General features: G+C 49.7%; 1 protein-coding gene and 1 long non-coding RNA gene across 2 annotated transcripts in view; one reads left to right on the top strand and one right to left on the bottom strand.

Annotated features, from left to right (window-relative positions):
* MYO18A (myosin XVIIIA) overlaps positions 1 to 18236 on the bottom strand; it is a 222074-nt gene that overhangs the window by 104808 nt on the left and 99030 nt on the right. The window contains 5 exon segments of the mRNA XM_087955982.1: positions 8293 to 8437; positions 9986 to 10049; positions 11319 to 11419; positions 16245 to 16387; positions 17955 to 18165. Coding sequence (XP_087812108.1) covers positions 8293 to 8437; positions 9986 to 10049; positions 11319 to 11419; positions 16245 to 16387; positions 17955 to 18165 — 664 coding nt within the window.
* The window catches only part of LOC148132658 (uncharacterized), a 335548-nt gene that overhangs the window by 274713 nt on the left and 42599 nt on the right, over positions 1 to 18236 (top strand). The gene's annotated exons all lie outside the window — the stretch shown is intronic.

Below are 18236 nucleotides of genomic sequence, written 5' to 3'. Positions count from 1 at the left end.
TCTTTCTTTCTTTCTTTCTTTCTTTCTTTCTTTCTTTTTTCTTTCTTTCTTTCTTTCTTTCTTTCTTTCCCTTCTTTCCTTCTTTATTACAGAACCCTAAGGCTGGAAGGGGCCTCGGAGGCCTTCTAGTCCAACCTCCTGCTCAAGCATTCCAGTCCAGACAAAACAGCTGCCCCATCTCTTCATGAAAACCCTCCCGTGTTGGAAAGCACCCACAACCTCTTGTCGTTGCACTGGTTCAAATTGTTCCCACTGTGGGGAAATGTCTCCTTGGTTTTAGGCTCCTTCTCTCCATGACTGGAAAAACTCAGTGTCCCACCTGAAAATGTAGAGGAGGGGTCCGCAAGGTATGGTCGAAAAGCTCAAGATGGCAAGCCCATCGGTTCAGCAGAAAACGCACGTGGGAACTGGGCACAGCTCCGATTGCAGCCTTCATGGGTGCCATCTTGACTGTTTTGGACAGAGGTCTCCCACCTTGGCCCCTTTAAGACTTGGGGACTCGAACTCCCAGAATTCCCCAGCCAGCAGACCAGGGTGTCTCCCACCTTGGCCCCTTTAAGACTTGGGGACTCCAACTCCCAGAATTCCCCAGCTGTCTCCACCTTGGCCCTTAGACTTGGGGACTCAGGGCCGGCAGACCAGGTGTCTCCCACCTTGGCCCCTTTAAGACTCCAGGGACTCCAACTCCCAGAATTCCCCAGCCAGCTTTTAACACTTGCTTCCCAGAATTTCTCAGCCAGCTGGGCTGAGGAATTCTGGGACTTGTACTCCAAGTCTTAAAGTGGCCAAGTTTGGGGACCCCTAGTTTTGGACCACCACACCTGCTGGAGACCCCTGCGGAAAAGGTGTTCAAATGCCAGGTGTGATGAACCAACAGCAGAAGGACAAACAAGACGTGCGAATCCGGAAAGCTGGATGCAAAGAAAGGGGGGGTGGGGGGAGAAGGAGGGAGGGGAAGAGATGGAGAGGGAAAAAGGAAATGGCCTTTGGGGGTTCAAAGGGGAACACGTTACCTTCACTGCTGTCTGAATTGCACAAGGGGACGGCATGCACCATGCAAACACAAAAAGAGTGCGTTAGAAGGCGGGCGGGGTACCAACAACACACAAACACCCCAGGGAGAGGAGGGGGAATGGGGGGGGGGCTGAGGTGGAAGACCCTCCCTCCCCCACATTCAAAGCAAGCAGGACGTGGAAGGTCCTTTGCACATCCGAAGGTCACATGATGTCAAGGATCTTGGGGTACTCACCTCTAATGACCTAAGTGCTAGAGCCCATTGTAACTATATAGCCCAAAAGGCGTTAAGAGTTGTAAACCTAATCCTACGTAGCTTTTTCTCTGGTAATATCACACTACTAACTAGAGCATCCAAAACATTTGCTAGACCAATACTCGAATACAGCTCATCAGTCTGGAACCCACATTACGTATCTGATATTAGCACAATTGAGAAAGTCCAGAAATATTTCACAAGAAGAGTTCTCCACTCCTCTACTCGTTGTAGAATACCTTATGCCACCAGACTCGAAATTCTAGACCTAGAAAACCTTGAATTACGCCGTCTTCGGTTTGATCTAAGTATAGTATATAAAATCATACATTGCAATGTCCTACCTGTCAAGGAATACTTCAGCTTCAACCATAACAACACAAGAGCAAACAATAGATACAAACTCAAGGTTAATTGCACCAAACTTGATTGCAGGAAATACGACTTCAGCCACAGAGTGGTCAATGTCTGGAATCCTCTACCTGACTCTGTGGTTTCTTCCCCAAACCCCAAACACTTTAACCTCAGACTGTCTACTATTGACCTCACCCCTTTCCTAAGAGGCCTGTGGGGGGCGTGCATAAGCGCACCAACGTGCCTAGCGTCCCTGTCCTATTGTTTCTTTTTTTATTTTTCTTATATGCAGCCATGTTGTTGAGGTAATTCCCCGTTAGGAGAATGAGCGCATACAGGGAGACGTATAGAAAATAGTGTTTGAATAATACACATACAGCATACAGATACACTGTACAGTAAATGTAGGTTTTTACTTCCAGAAAGGTTTAAAGCAAAGTCCAAAATAGGCAGTCCAAAGTCATTCACAGTTAAATCAGTCAGTTTTCATCCAGGGATAATCCAATATCAAATTCCAGTGTCAAAAACAGTTAAGTATCAGACTTAGATCAAATCCAAGAATATCAGTCAATTAGGAAAAATGGAGGAACGGCAATACTTTCCAACAGAAGGAAACAGAGATACACTCACACTCTTTTCTGAGACTCAGACTAAAACAACCCAGGTTTCTGGCTCCATCTTATGGCCGTTTGAGAAACTACACCGAATTACAGTTTTGCATTTTCTTAAAGATACAGTTTTAAAATGTTTATCCTGGTTTATATATTTCTAACCCAAATAGCTGTTAGGTGACCCATATTCCTAACACATGTATTCATAACTATGTTTTTACTTATACCTATTACCTTGTAAGCAATTGACATACCAAATAAAATAAAAAATAAATCCCTGTTGGTGACCTTCCCAGTCAGTTTATGACACGCAAAAATCAATGAGGGGGTGAAGCCAGATTCGCTTAATGACCAGGGCAAAGGAGTTCAGAAAATCAGCCTTAACTCACTTAAGGATCAGCTTGTTTGGCAACGGAAATCATGGCTCCCAATGTGGTCGTAAGCCGAGGACTCCCTGTGTGACTTTTTCCCAGGAATGGAGAGCGGTTCTCAAACATAAAAAATTGTGCCTAACGGGCTCATAGCAAAAGCTCGGTAACACGAAAGCTTGGAGAAGTTTGCCATCTGCTGGTGGCACCTGAACAAAATGGCCGCTGCCGATTCCATTTTTTAGGACGGGAACGCTGTCCGCCTCTGGAAGCCCTTCAATGAATAGACTAGAATGACCTGGAAGGGACCTTAGAGGTCTTCTAGTCCAGCCCTTTGCTCGAGCAGGAGAATCTCAATCGAGATCAAGGGAGGTACTAATATCACTCTATAAAGCCTTAGTAAGGCCACACCTAGAGTCCTGCAACCTGTTTTGGTCACCACGCTATAAAAAAAAAGATGTTGAGACTCTGGAAAAAGTGCAGAGAAGAGCAACCAGGATGATGAGGGGACTGGAAGCTAAAACATACGATGAACAGTTGCAGGAACTGGGCCTGGCTAGTCTAGTCTGATTGTCTGTCTGTCTGTCTGTCTGCCTACCTATCATCTGTGTCTCTGTCTGTCTATCTATCTATCTATCTATCTATCTATCTATCTATCTATCATATCTATCTATCTATCTATCTATCTATCATATCTATCTATCTATCTATCTATCTATCTATCTATCTATCTATCATCTATCTATCTATCTATCTATCTATCTATCTATCTATCATCTATCTATCTATCTATCTATCTATCTATCTATCGTCTATCTATCTATCTATCTATCTATCTATCTTCTATCTATCTATCTATCTATCATCTATCTATCTATCTATCTATCTATCTATCTATCGCTATCTATCTATCTATCTATCTATCTATCTATCTATCTATCTATCTATCTATCTATCGCTATCTATCTATCTATCTATCTATCTATCTTCTATCTATCTATCTATCATCTATCTATCTATCTATCTATCTATCTATCTATCTATCTATCGCCTATCTATCTATCTATCTATCTATCTATCTATCGCTATCTATCTATCTATCTATCTATCTATCGTCTATCTATCTATCTATCTATCTATCTATCATCTATCTATCTATCTATCTATCTATCTATCTATCTATCTATCTATCGTCTATCTATCTATCTATCTATCTATCTATCTATCTATCTATCTATCGCTCTATCTATCTATCTATCTATCTATCTATCTATCTATCTATCTATCTATCATCTGTCCGTCCATCCATCCATCCTTAGTAAGGCCACACCTAGAGTACTGCATCCAGTTTTGGTCACAACACTATAAAAAGATGATTTAGGGGACTGGAGGCTCAAACATACGATGGACGGTTGCAGGAACCGGGCCTGGCTAGTCTAGTGAAGAGAAGGACCAGGGGAGACAGGAGAGCATCTTCCAATATTTGAGGAGGGGGTCAAGCTATTCTCCAAAGCATCCGAAGGCCAAACAAGGAATAATGGATGGAAACTGACCCAGGAGAGATTCAACCTGGAAATAAGGAGGAATTTTCTGACAGTGAGAACAAGCAACCCATGGAACAGAAGTTGCCTTCAGAAGTTGTGGGAGCTTCATCCCTGGAGGCTTTGAAGAAGAGACTGGACTGCCCTCTGTCAGAAATGGCGTCGGGTCCCCTGCTTGGGCAGGGGGCTGGACTAGATGGCCTCCAAGGTCCTTTCCCATTCTGTTAATCTGTTGAACCTGGGGAATTCTGGGAGTGGAACTCCACCCCTCTTAATTTTTTTTCCAAGGAGGAGAAATCCTGCTCCAAACCATTCAGGAGATTCAAAGCTCAGGGCTTCTCTCCTTTCAAAAAAAACTCGTTTTTGGAACTGGGCCTTGGGGTCTCCTTTCTTTTCCAGTTTTCCCTGCCTCCTTTTAAAATCCAAACCAGTCCAGGGATTATTTCCAACTTCCCCTGACCTATTTGGGAAGCTTTTTAAAGTTTAAAAACAGAAAGAAAGAAAGAAAGAAAGAAAGAAAGAAAGAAAGAAAGAAAGAAAGAAAGAAAGAAAGAAAGAAAGAAAGAAAGAAAGAAAGAAAGAAAGAAAGAAAGAAAGAAAGAAAGAAAGAAAGAACCCCAGAGAAAATCGCTTCAAATAAATGAGATAAGCTGAACCCAGCCAAAGCAGGTTGTGGGTAATTCCAGATGGTCTAGTTGTGCATGTGTTTGTGTGTTTGTGTGTGTGTGTGTGTGTGCGCGCGCATGTGTGTTAGTGTTATTCTACCGCAGGGGTCTCTTAGCAATGAGGGATCGTCCCTCTTTTCGACTTGGAGAAAGAAGCTGGGCCTTTCTTGAAAGGGAAGGACGTGGCCCAATTAGAACACAGAACCCTAGGGCTGGAAGGGACCTGGGAGGTCATGTAGCCCAACCCCCTGCTCAAGCAGGAGACCCTATACCCAATGATGGCGAACCGATGGCACACGTGCCACAGGTGGCACACACAGCCATTTGTGCCGGCACGCGAGCCGCGGGCCAAGTTACCTCACTGCGCACGCGCGCGCGCCTCATAGCTGATTTTCGGGACCTTTGAGGCCTTTTTTCCTCCTCCCAGAGGCTTGAAAAAAAATCCTCTTTGCGGGGTGAATCATAGGCCCGTTTCATCACTTACAGGAAGTGACGAAAACGGGCCTATGATTCAGGCTGCAAAGCCTGCCGAGGGTTTTTGGGAGGTGGAAAAAGGCCTCAAACGGCCCGAAAATCAGCCATGAGGCACAGTGCAGGTAAGAGGGTGGGAGGGATTGTGTGCGTATGCGCAGGGGTTGGGGGGGCACACGCGTTGCTTTCTGGGTGCCGGCACACAAGCGCAAGCGTGCACAAAATTTTTAGCACAGGAGCTGTTAGGGATAACATTGGTTACCTAACTTAGTTTGGGTAAAATAATATATAAACTATGTTAGTGAGTTTAAGTGTATGTATCACTTTAAACTGTAAACCAAGTTTTTGGGTGCGGTTGTAAAATCACCATAAGAGGGAGCAAGAGAGCTCACTGTTTGCCGGTTTTTACTGGAATGCTGACAATGATGGATTGATGGTGATAAACTGCGTGTTTGCTGAGAGAAGAAAAGGGGTTTGATTTTTCTTCATATCTCTGACTGCAAAAGAGATATATCACTGGACTGATTGTAAGTTTAATGAACCCTTTTTCGACACTGGACTTTGCAAACTGAATAACCCCGGACTGACTGAACTTAGTGTATGTCATATGGACTGTTTGACTATGCTATAACTCTTGCTGGAATAAAAACTGTTTAACTTGCACAGTGTATCTGTCTTACTGAGTGTAAGCTACTCAACGTTTGTCTCACATATCTGCCTGCCTGCTAGACTGCCGTTGCGTTCTGCTAGGGTGTATATCCTAACAGGAGCCCAAAGCAGTTAGCCGCCCATTGCCCTATACCCTTCCAGACAAGGGCGGTCAGTTTCTTCTTAAAACCACGCCACATTTACAGTCAGTTAATTAATTAATTAGCAGCATAACAAGAATTGGAAGGGCCTAGAGTTGGAGCTCTGCGCCTCACAATTGGGAAGCTGTGAGTTCGATCTAGGTAGAGGCTGATATTTCTCTGGGCACCATGAGAATAGATCTGCCTGAACAAACTCCGCGTGGGAATAGGAAGGGCATCCGGCCAGTAAACACTCAAAACTCTATTCAATTGCACAGTCTCCGCCCGCAAAGATTACGGGATCATTAAACAACTGTGGGGGAAACAGGTTGAGAGGGACCTTGGAGATCTTCTAGTCCAACCCCGTGCTCAGAGCAGGACACCTATAGCATTCTAGACAAGTGGCAGTCTAATCTCTTCTTAAAAACCTCCAGTGATCGAGCACCCACAACTCCTGGTGGCAAGTCGTTCCGGTGGTTAATGTTCTCAATGTCAGGAAATTTCTCCTTGGTTCCAGTTTGCTTCTCTCCCACACTACCCACCTCTTACAATACTGGACAACACAGTATCAACAGTAGAGACCTTCACATTTCCAGGTTCTATCGTATCACATGACCTAAAATGGACACCTAACATCAAAAGCGTCATCAAAAAAGCACAACAAAGAAGGTTCTTCCGGCGCCAACTCAGGAAACTCAAACTGCCCAAACGGAGCTGCTGATCCAGTTCTACAGAGGAAGGATTGAGGCTGTCATCTGCACCTCTGTAACTGTCTGGTTTGGTTCTGCAACCCAACAGGACAGACATAGAGAGGAATTAAGGAATTAAGACTGCAGAAAAAAACAATTATGCCTTCCATGGAGGACTTGCATACTGCACGAGCCAAAAAGAGGGCTGTGAAAATATCTACACACCCCTCACATCCCGGACATAAACTGTTTCAACTCCTGCCATCAAAATGACACTATAGAGCCTTGCACACCAGAACAACTAGACACAAGAGGAGTTTTCCCCCGAACGCCATCACTCTGCTAAACAAATAATTCCCTCAACACTGTCCAACTATTTACAAGGTCTGCATTACTATTCCTATTAATCTTCTCATCACTCCTTATCGCCCATCCCCTCCCACTTGGGACTGTAGGACTGTAACTTTGTCGCTTGTATCCCAACAATTTATATCAACTGTTTCCTAGTATGATTTGATGGCTTATTGTACCCTATGACTATTATTGTCGTTCCTGATAATTCTTGACTTTTGACAAAATGTCTCTTTTCTTTTATGTGCACTGAGAACATTTGCACCAAAGACAAATTTCTTGTGTGTCCAATCACACTTGGCCAATAAAAGAATTCTATTCTATTCTATTCTATTCTATTCTATTCTATTCTATTCTATTCTATTCCATTCCATTCCATTCCATTCCACTCCACTCCACTCCACTCCACTCCTCCACTCCACTCCACTCCACTCCACTCTATTCCTATTCTATTCTATTCTATTCTATTCTATTCTATTCCATTCCATTCCATTCCACCCTCCACTCCACTCCACTCCACTCCACTCCACTCCACTCCACTCCACTCCACTCCACTCCTATTCTATTCTATTCTATTCTATTCTATTCTATTCTATTCTATTCTATTCCATTCCATTCCACTCCACTCCACTCCACTCCACTCCACTCTATTCCTATTCTATTCTATTCTATTCTATTCTATTCTATTCTATTCTATTCTATTCCATTCCACTCCACTCCACTCCACCCACTCCACTCCACTCCACTCTATTCCTATTCTATTCTATTCTATTCTATTCTATTCTATTCTATTCTATTCTATTCCATTCCATTCCATTCCACTCCACTCCACTCCACTCCACTCCACTCTATTCCTATTCTATTCTATTCTATTCTATTCTATTCTATTCTATTCTATTCTATTCTATTCTATTCTATTCTATTTTCTATTCTATTCTAATTTCTATTCTATGGATTAGTTTCCATCCGTTGCTAACCTCCAGACTAACCATGCCCAGTTCCTGCCACCATCCGTCGTTACGTTTTAGCCTCCAAACCTCTCGGTTGTTCTTCTCTGCACTCTTTCCAGATCTTTTCCATATCTATAACCTCGGGTGTAGGAGGAGGGTGAAGGTTCAGTCTCCGAGCCTTGTGGGATGGTTTCTAAAATGCTACGTGGGTGTCATTCCCCCCCACCCACGTACCTTTGGTGGCTCCAGCCGCCCCCAGGTGGCAAATGGCTCCCAGGACGAGCCAGAAGGCCTTCTGTTCCTCACCAGAGATACCCATCACCTTCATGGCTGCTTGCAGTTTGCTGAACTGCTGGGCCGCTTTCTGTTTCTCCTCCGGCTGCAGCCAAAGAGAAGGAAATTTTTTTTAAAAAATCAGGAAGACGATTGTAAAAAAAACAACACCACCAGCCTTTTTTTGGGTAGCGCCGCCTGCAAGGATGCCAAGACGGTTACTCCGCTAGAGCCAGGTTAGGCCGGGAGATCTTCCTCCAATCCCCTCTCCCGGCGGGGATGGAAAAAAAAGCAGATAAGCCTTTAATTAAAACTCAGCGTAAACCCCTTTTAGACACAGGGGGGGAAAGAGAACTTAACTCGGCAAACGCAGAGCGAGCCGGCTCATTTGGTGCCGGATTTTGTTCCAGCGGAGAGGCCAGTTGGTGCCATGCGGGGGGGAGAAGACACAGATTCAGCCAGACAAGATCGTCCCAAAGGTGCTTTTTTTTTTTCAGGAGGCCGCTGGACTTTCTGGTTTTGAGGACGTTTCGCTTCCCATCCAAGAAGCTTCTTCCGTTCTGACTGGATGGTGGGGAAGGATTTCTACTCCTTGCAGACTAAGCTGGTCATTTGCATCCTTTTTAGAGGGTCATTGAGGGCCACTGGGATGTTTATCTGTGTCTTCTCAGGGTCACCTGAGTCTGCAATTTCCTGCAGCCTGCAATTTTCCTCTGGAAATCCGTCCCTCCTCCCACCACCGTTCCAAGAAAGTTCATCCCAAATTCCACAGCTAAATGTCTGTAGAGAGTCTCCATCGTTCAGGTTGTGTTTGTCCCAAAGGTGATTTTTTTTCAGGAGGCCATTAGACTTCCTGGTTTCCTTTGAAAATGTTTTGCTTCTCATCCAAGAGGTTTCTGACCGAAATGGTGGGGAAACAGAAGGATTTATAGTCCTTGCAGACAAAGGTGGTCATTTGCATCCTTTTTAGAGGGTTGCTGAGGCCGCTTGGAGGTTTGTCTGTGTCCTCAGGGTCACCTGAGTGGTGCAAATGGGTGTGGAGCCTCCTGTGAGGAGAAGAGGGACACAACCTCATCTATTTCCAATCTACAACACAGTCCCTTCCAGCAGTTCCACACCCATTTGCACCACTCAGGTGACCCCGAAAAGACACAGACAAACCTCCAAGTGGCCTCAACGACCCTCTAAAAAGGATGCAAATAACCAGCTGTCTGCAAGGGATATCCATCCTTCCATTCCCCACATCTCCAGTCAGAGCTGAAGAAGCTTCTTGGATGAGAAGCGAAACCTCTTCAAAAGACTTTGAGGACACAGATAAACCTCCAAGGGGCCTCAACGACCCTCTAAAAAGGATGCAAATGACCAGCTTAGTCTGCAAGGAGTATCAATCCTTCCCTTCCCCTCCATCTGGCCGGAGCTGAAGAATCTTCTTAGATTAGAAGTGAAACATCTTCAAAAGAAAAAGAAAAACAGAAAGTGCAGTTGCCTCCTGAAAAAAAAAAAAAAGAACCTTTGGACAACTGTGACCTGGATGACTTGGAGAATCTCCGTAGATTTTTAGGCTTCTTAGATATTGGCCAACATCAATCTCAGGTCTTGTCCTGCTCCTGAGCGGTCCAGGCAAAATGCCACCCTTCCAAACAGCCCCAGGTACCTTGGACAGCGGCACGATGCCAAAGACGTTGTTCTCAGCCAGGTGGTTGAAGTGCAACTCAGTCCTGCAAAGAGAGGATGGAGGGAGAGGATGTCACCGGAAGGTTAACAGAATAACAGAGGTTGGAAGGGACCTTGGAGGTCATCCAGCCCAACCCCACACCCAAGCGGGAGACCCTACACCATTTCTGACAGATGGCAGTCCAAACTCTTCTTGAAAGTCTCAAGGGATGAAGCTCCCACAACTTCAGAAGGCAACTTCTGTTCCATCGGTTGATTGTTGTCACTGTCAGAAAATTCCTCCTTATTTCTAGGTTGAATCTCTCCTTGGTCAGTTTCCATCCATTATTCCTTGTCTGGCCTTCGGGGGCTTTAGAGAAAATAGGTTGACCCCCTTCCTCCTCTCTGTGGCAGCTTCTCAAATATTGGAAGGCTGCTCTCCTGTCTCCCCTGGTCCTTCTCTTCCCTAGACTAGACTAGACAGATAGATAGGACAAACACACAGATGAGAGAGAGAGAGAGATGATAGATAAATAGGATAGATAGACAGACAGACAGAGAGACACAGATGATAGATAGATAGATGGATAGATAGATAGATAGATAGATGGATGGATGGATGGATGGATGGATGGATGGATGGATGGATGGATGGATGGATGGATGGATGGATGGATGGATGGATAGATAAGATAGATAGATAGATAGATAGATAGATAGATAGATAGATAGATAGATAGATAGATAGATAGATGATAGATGATAGATAGATAGATAGATGGATAGATAGATAGATAGATAGATACAGAGAGACAGAGACAGATGACAGATAGATATAGACAGACAGACAGACTAGACTAGCCAGGCCCAGTTCCTGCAACCGTCCATCGTATGTTTTAGCCTCCAGTCCCCTCATCATCCTGGTTGCTCTTCTCTGCACTTTTTCCAGAGTCTCAACCTCTTTTTTATAATGTGGTGACCCAAACTGGATGCAGGACTCTAGGTGTGGCCTTACTAAGGCTTTATAGAGGGGTATTAGTACCTCCCTTGACCTCGATTGTATCCCTCTGTTAATGCAATTTAGGATTGCATTGGCTTTTTTGGCTGCTGCTGCACTGAATCTTCCCCCTGAGTTCCACTGGCCCTCATATCCCACACCATGGACAACCTATGAAGGTGGATCTCCGTTCTGGCAGGCATGGAAGCAGCCCAGATGCAAACAGGGCAACCCCGAAGGCCCCTCCTTCCCTCCCTTCCCCCTCCCCCGTTCCTGTCATAGCAGCCGGTTTTTGAGGCCTCCTCAAAAGATCTTGGAGAGTTTGAGGTCACCTTACCGTAAGGCGTTGTCCGGACAGGCCAGGAGATAGTAGAACACGTTGAAGGTCGACTCGTTGGACGGACGCTTCGCCACCCTGAGTTTCTCCAGCAACATGGTCTGAGGAAAGGAATTGGGGAAGAGGGTTTGGCGTGGGCACCCCTCGTGCCAGCAGGAGCCTCTAAGGAGAGCTCGCTTTGGTTTCTGCCCAGCTTGGGAGGATGGCAGTGAATCTCTCGACTTGCTCAACTGTTTTCGCGCTCCAGGATGTAGGAGGTGCAAGTTCTGTCCTTGGCGGCAGCTCCGGACAAGGCAGACAGGTGCCAGACAACCTCAACCAATGGTCCACAAGTGTGGCCACTTTAAGAGGGTGGACTTCCACTCCCAGAATCCCCCAGCCAGGATGCTTTAAGAGGGGAGGACTTCCACTCCCAGAATCCCCCAGCCAGCCTGCTTTAAGAGGGAGGACTTCCACTCCCAGAATCCCCCAGCCAGCCTGCTTTAAGAGGAAGGGCTTCCACTTCCAGAATCCCCCAGCCAGCCTGCTTTAAGAGGGGAGGACTTCCACTCCCAGAATCCCCCAGCCAGCCTGCTTTAAGAGGGAGGGCTTCCACTCCCAGAATCCCCAGCCAGCCTGCTTTAAGAGGAGGGCTTCCACTCCCAGAATCCCCAGCCAGCCTGCTTTAAGAGGGGAGGGCTTCCACTCCCAGAATCCCCCAGCCAGCCTGCTTTAAGAGGGAGGGCTTCCACTCCCAGAATCCCCCAGCCAGCCTGCTTTAAGAGGGAGGGCTTCCACTCCCAGAATCCCCCAGCCAGCCTGCTTTAAGAGGGGAGGGCTTCCACTCCCAGAATCCCCCAGCCAGCATCCTTTAAGAGGGTAGGACTTCCACTCCCAGAATCCCCCAGCCAGGATGCTTTAAGAGGGAAGGGCTTCCACTTCCAGAATCCCCAGCCAGCCTGCTTTAAGAGGGGAGGGCTTCCACTCCCAGAATCCCCAGCCAGCCTGCTTTAAGAGGGAAGGGCTTCCACTTCCAGAATCTCCCAGCCAGCCTGCTTTAAGAGGGAGGGCTTCCACTCCCAGAATCCCCCAGCCAGCCTGCTTTAAGAGGGAAGGGCTTCCACTCCCAGAATCCCCCAGCCAGCCTGCTTTAAGAGGGAGGGCTTCCACTCCCAGAATCCCCCAGCCAGCCTGCTTTAAGAGGGGAGGGCTTCCACTCCCAGAATCCCCCAGCCAGCCTGCTTTAAGAGGAGGGCTTCCACTCCCAGAATCCCCCAGCCAGCCTGCTTTAAGAGGGGTGGACTTCCACTCCCAGAGTCCCCCAGCCAGCCTGCTTTAAGAGGAAGGGCTTCCACTTCCAGAATCCCCCAGCCAGCATCCTTTAAGAGGGTAGGACTTCCACTTCCAGAATCTCCCAGCCAGCCTGCTTTAAGAGGGGAGGGCTTCCACTCCCAGAATCCCCAGCCAGCATCCTTTAAGAGGGTAGGACTTCCACTCCCAGAATCCCCAGCCAGCCTGCTTTAAGAGGGGAGGGCTTCCACTCCCAGAATCTCCCAGCCAGCATCCTTTAAGAGGGTAGGACTTCCACTTCCAGAATCTCCCAGCCAGCCTGCTTTAAGAGGGAGGGCTTCCACTCCCAGAATCCCCAGCCAGCCTGCTTTAAGAGGGGAGGGATTCCACTCCCAGAATCCCCCAGCCAGCCTGCTTTAAGAGGAAGGACTTCCACTCCCAGGATCCCCAGCCAGCCTGCTTTAAGAGGGAAGGGCTTCCACTTCCAGAATCCCCCAGCCAGCCTGCTTTAAGAGGGGGGCTTCCACTCCCAGAATCCCCAGCCAGCCTGCTTTAAGAGGAAGGGCTTCCACTTCCAGAATCCCCCAGCCAGCCTGCTTTAAGAGGGAGGACTTCCACTCCCAGAATCCCCCAGCCAGCCTGCTTTAAGAGGGAGCTTCCACTCCCAGAATCCCCCAGCCAGCCTGCTTTAAGAGGGAGGACTTCCACTCCCAGAATCCCCAGCCAGCCTGCTTTAAGAGGGAGGGCTTCCACTCCCAGAATCCCCCAGCCAGCCTGCTTTAAGAGGAGGGCTTCCACTCCCAGAATCCCCAGCCAGCCTGCTTTAAGAGGAGGGCTTCCACTCCCAGAATCCCCCAGCCAGCATCCTTTAAGAGGTAGGACTTCCACTCCCAGAATCCCCAGCCAGGATGCTTTAAGAGGGAAGGGCTTCCACTTCCAGAATCCCCAGCCAGCCTGCTTTAAGAGGGAGGGCTTCCACTCCCAGAATCCCCCAGCCAGCCTGCTTTAAGAGGGAAGGGCTTCCACTTCCAGAATCTCCCAGCCAGCCTGCTTTAAGAGGGAGGGCTTCCACTCCCAGAATCCCCAGCCAGGATGCTTTAAGAGGGTGGACTTCCACTCCCAGAATCCCCCAGCCAGCCTGCTTTAAGAGGAGGGCTTCCACTCCCAGAATCCCCCAGCCAGCCTGCTTTAAGAGGGAGGGCTTCCACTCCCAGAATCCCCAGCCAGCCTGCTTTAAGAGGGGAGGGCTTCACTCCCAGAATCCCCAGCCAGCATCCTTTAAGAGGTAGGACTTCCACTCCCAGAATCCCCCAGCCAGCCTGCTTTAAGAGGGGAGGGCTTCCACTCCCAGAATCCCCCAGCCAGCCTGCTTTAAGAGGAGGGCTTCCACTCCCAGAATCCCCCAGCCAGCCTGCTTTAAGAGGGAGGGCTTCCACTCCCAGAATCCCCAGCCAGCCTGCTTTAAGAGGGAGGGCTTCCACTCCCAGAATCCCCAGCCAGCCTGCTTTAAGAGGAAGGGCTTCCACTCCCAGAATCCCCAGCCAGCCTGCTTTAAGAGGGAGGGCTTCCACTCCCAGAATCCCCCAGCCAGCCTGCTTTAAGAGGGAAGGGCTTCCACTCCCAGAATCCCCAGCCAGCCTGCTTTAAGAGGGGAAGGGCTTCCACTTCCAGAATCTCCCAGCCAGCCTGCTTTAAGAGGGAGGGCTTCCACTCCCAGAATCCCCCAGCCAGCCTGCTTTAAGAGGGAAGGGCTTCCACTCCCAGAATCCCCAGCCAGCCTGCTTTAAGAGGGGGCTTCCACTCCCAGAATCCCCAGCCAGCCTGCTTTAAGAGGAGGACTTCCACTCCCAGAATCCCCAGACATTCTGCTTTAAGAGGGTGGACTTCCACTCCCAGAATCCCCAGCCAGCCTGCTTTAAGAGGGGAGGCTTCCACTCCCAGAATCCCCAGACAGCCTGCTTTAAGAGGGTGGACTTCCACTCCCAGAATCCCCAGCCAGCCTGCTTTAAGAGGGAGGGCTTCCACTCCCAGAATCCCCCAGCCAGCCTGCTTTAAGAGGGGAGGGCTTCCACTCCCAGAATCCCCAGCCAGCCTGCTTTAAGAGGGAGGGCTTCCACTCCCAGAATCCCCAGCCAGCCTGCTTTAAGAGGGTGGACTTCCACTCCCTGAATCCCCAGCCAGGATGCTTTAAGAGGAAGGGCTTCCACTCCCAGAATCTCCCAGCCAGCATCCTTTAAGAGGGAGGGCTTCCACTCCCAGAATCCCCAGCCAGCCTGCTTTAAGAGGGAAGGGCTTCCACTTCCAGAATCCCCAGCCAGCCTGCTTTAAGAGGGAGGGCTTCCACTCCCAGAATCCCCAGCCAGCCTGCTTTAAGAGGGAAGGGCTTCACTCCCAGAATCTCCCAGCCAGCATCCTTTAAGAGGAGGGCTTCCACTCCCAGAATCCCCCAGCCAGCCTGCTTTAAGAGGAAGGGCTTCCACTTCCAGAATCCCCAGCCAGCCTGCTTTAAGAGGGAGGGCTTCCACTCCCAGAATCCCCAGCCAGCCTGCTTTAAGAGGAAGGGCTTCCACTTCCAGAATCCCCCAGCCAGCCTGCTTTAAGAGGAGGACTTCCACTCCCAGAATCCCCCAGCCAGCCTGCTTTAAGAGGGGGAGCTTCCTCCCAGAATCCCCAGCCAGCCTGCTTTAAGAGGGAAGGGCTTCCACTCCCAGAATCCCCAGCTAGCATCCTTTAAGAGGGTAGGACTTCCACTCCCAGAATCCCCCAGCCAGCATCCTTTAAGAGGGAAGGGCTTCCACTTCCAGAATCCCCCAGCCAGCATCCTTTAAGAGGAAGGGCTTCCACTCCCAGAATCCCCCAGCCAGCCTGCTTTAAGAGGGAGGGCTTCCACTCCCAGAATCCCCAGCCAGCCTGCTTTAAGAGGGAGGGCTTCCACTCCCAGAATCCCCAGCCAGCATCCTTTAAGAGGGTAGGACTTCCACTCCCAGAATCCCCCAGCCAGCCTGCTTTAAGAGGGGTGGGCTTCCACTCCCAGAATCCCCCAGCCAGCCTGCTTTAAGAGGGGTGGGCTTCCACTCCCAGAATCCCCCAGCCAGCCTGCTTTAAGAGGGTGGGCTTCCACTCCCAGAATCCCCGGCCAGAATGCTTTAAGAGGGGAGGACTCCACTCCCAGAATCCCCAGCCAGAAGACTTTAAGTGGAGTGGGCTTCCACTCCCAGAATCCCCCAGCCAGCCATGCTTTAAGAGGAGTGGATTTATGACCATTACAGCATCGTCACGTAATAAAAATTCAGACGCTTGGCCGGTGATTCATACTTATGACACTTGCAGTATCCGGGAGTCATGCCATTCCCTTTTTGCGACCGTCCAACAAGCACAGTCGATGGGGAAGCCGGATTCACTTAACGACGGTGCGACACTTAACAATGGCAATGACTCACTTAACCACCGTGGCAAAAAAAAAAAAAAGGTTGTTCCATGAGACAAAACTCCCGTGGCCACTGTCTCCCTTAGCAACGTAAATGTGCAGCTCCGTTTTTGGCCGTAAACCGAGAACTCCCCGCACTGTCGTTCTCGGCGCCTAGAAAGGAGCGGTGGGAAAGAGAGACGAGGGGCTTATGGGAAAAGACACAACAACAACGCCCCCCAAAGGCTCACCTGCACGGAGGCCGATGCCACCTGGCCAGCCTGGTCGAAGTCGAGCGAGATAATCTGGGAGAATCGGGTGGCGTTGCAGTTCAGGCTGGTGCTGCTGTTGCCAAAGGCTTCCAGGATGGTGTAGAGGGCCTGCCACTTCTCCACTGGCATAAGAAGGGGGACATAGGCGGTGGGTTTAATGCGTGTGTGTGTCTGTCCCAGAGCACGCTTCCCTCCCCACTGGGCGTGGCTGGGGGGTCTGGAGTAAAAGGGGCGTCCAACTCGGGTTACTTTTTAAAGACTTGGAGGCTTCAACTTCCAGGATTCCCCTGGCTGGGGGAATTCTGGGAGTTGAAGTCCCCCCCCAAGCGGCCAAGGTGGCGCATCTAGAGGGATGCGGGAGGGATGCCGGTCGATCCAGATGCACAGAGTGCAGACACAAGGGTCCAAAGGCGGCAGGGGGTGTCACCGCCTGGAAGGTTGCGCTGTTTGGTGCGCAATTCTTCTTTGTCAGTGACACCTCCTTCCCATTCTCAAGAGACACCAGGTTGCACAACAGGAAGAGAGAAGGGGGAAAGGAGGGAGGGGAGGGGAGGGGAGGGGAGGGGAGAGGAGGGAAGGGAGGGAGGGAGGAAGGGGAGAGGAAGGGAGGGGAGGGGAGAGGGAGGGTGGAAGGAAAAGGAAGGAAGGAAAGGGAGGGGAAGGCAGGGGAGAGGAGAGGGAGAGAGGAGGAAAGAAGAGAGACAGGAAGGAAGGGAGGGAGGCAGGAAGAAGGAAGAAAGGAAGGAAGCAAGGGGAGTGAGGAAGGAAGGAAAAGGAAGGAAGGAAGGAAGGAAGGAAGGAAGGAAGGAAGGAAGGAAGGAAGGAAGGAAGGAAAAGGAAGGAAGGAAGGAAGGAAGGAAGGAAGGAAGGAAGGAAGGAAGGAAGGAAGGAAGGAAGGAAGGAAGGAAGGAAGGAAGGAAGGAGATGGGAATGAAAGGGAGGGTGGAGGGGAGGGCAGGTGGAAGGAAGGAAGGAAGGAAGGAGATGGGAATGAGAGGGAGGAAGGGAGGGAGGGTGGAAGGAAGGAAGGAAGGAAGGAAGGAAGGAAGGAAGGAAGGAAGGAAGGAAGGAAGGAAGGAAAATGAAGGAAGGAAGGAAGGAAGGAAGGAAGGAAGGAAGGAAGGAGATGGGAATGAGAGGGAGGAAGGGGAGAGGGAGGGTGGAAGGAAGGAAGGAAGGAAGGAAGGAAGGAAGGAAGGAAGGAAGGAAGGAAGGAAGGAAGGAAGGAAGGAAGGAAGGAAAGAAGGAAGGAAGGAAGCAAGGGGGAGTGAGGAAGGAAGGAAAAGGAAGGAAGGAAGGAGATGGGAATGAAAGGGAGGGTGAAGGGGAGGGGCGGGTGGAAGGAAGGAAGGAAGGAGATGGGAATGAGAGGGAGGAAAGGAGGGAGGGAGGGAGGGAGGGGAGGAAGGAAGGAAGGAAGGAAGGAAGAAAGAGAGGGAGGAGGGGAGGGAGGGAGGGAGGGAGGGTGGAAGGAAGGAAGGAAGAAGGAAGGAAGGGAGGGAGGGAGGGAGGGAGGGAGGGAGGGGGGAGGGAGGGAGGGAAGGAAGGAAGGAAGGAAGGAAGGAAGGAAGGAAAACAGACAGAGACAAGCTCTCCGCAACGCAGCTCCCGTCCTTCCCAGCTGGCCTCCTCCTGATTCCCAACCCCGCCGGGGGCTCCCCCTCCTCCCACCCTCCTCCTGCGACCCACCTGAGAAGACCTTCCCAGAGCTGCCGGCGATGGTGGCCAGGTACTGAACCAGGTGCTGGCAGTTGCTGCTCTTCCCGCTTCCGCTGCTGCCCAGGAAGACGACCGACTGGTCCTGGCGGCTCATCAGCATGGCCCGGTAGGCCGCCTGGGCCATGGCATAAACGTGCGGGGAGGTGTCCTCCTTCCGGCACCCCTTGAACATGTGCATCACCTGGGGAGAGAGTAGCTGGCTTTAGGGCGGGGGGGTTGTTGGGGGGGTCCTCGACTTACGGCCATTCGTTT

The sequence above is a fragment of the Notechis scutatus genome, chromosome 1 (assembly GCF_049901735.1).
Source record: "Notechis scutatus isolate UNSWTSFEM ecotype Mainland chromosome 1, rNotScu1.2, whole genome shotgun sequence".
In the NCBI taxonomy this organism is placed as follows: Eukaryota; Metazoa; Chordata; class Lepidosauria; order Squamata; family Elapidae; genus Notechis; species Notechis scutatus.
The sequence above is the reverse complement of the archived record's forward strand: the minus strand, read 5'-3'. Positions and strand labels throughout refer to the sequence as shown.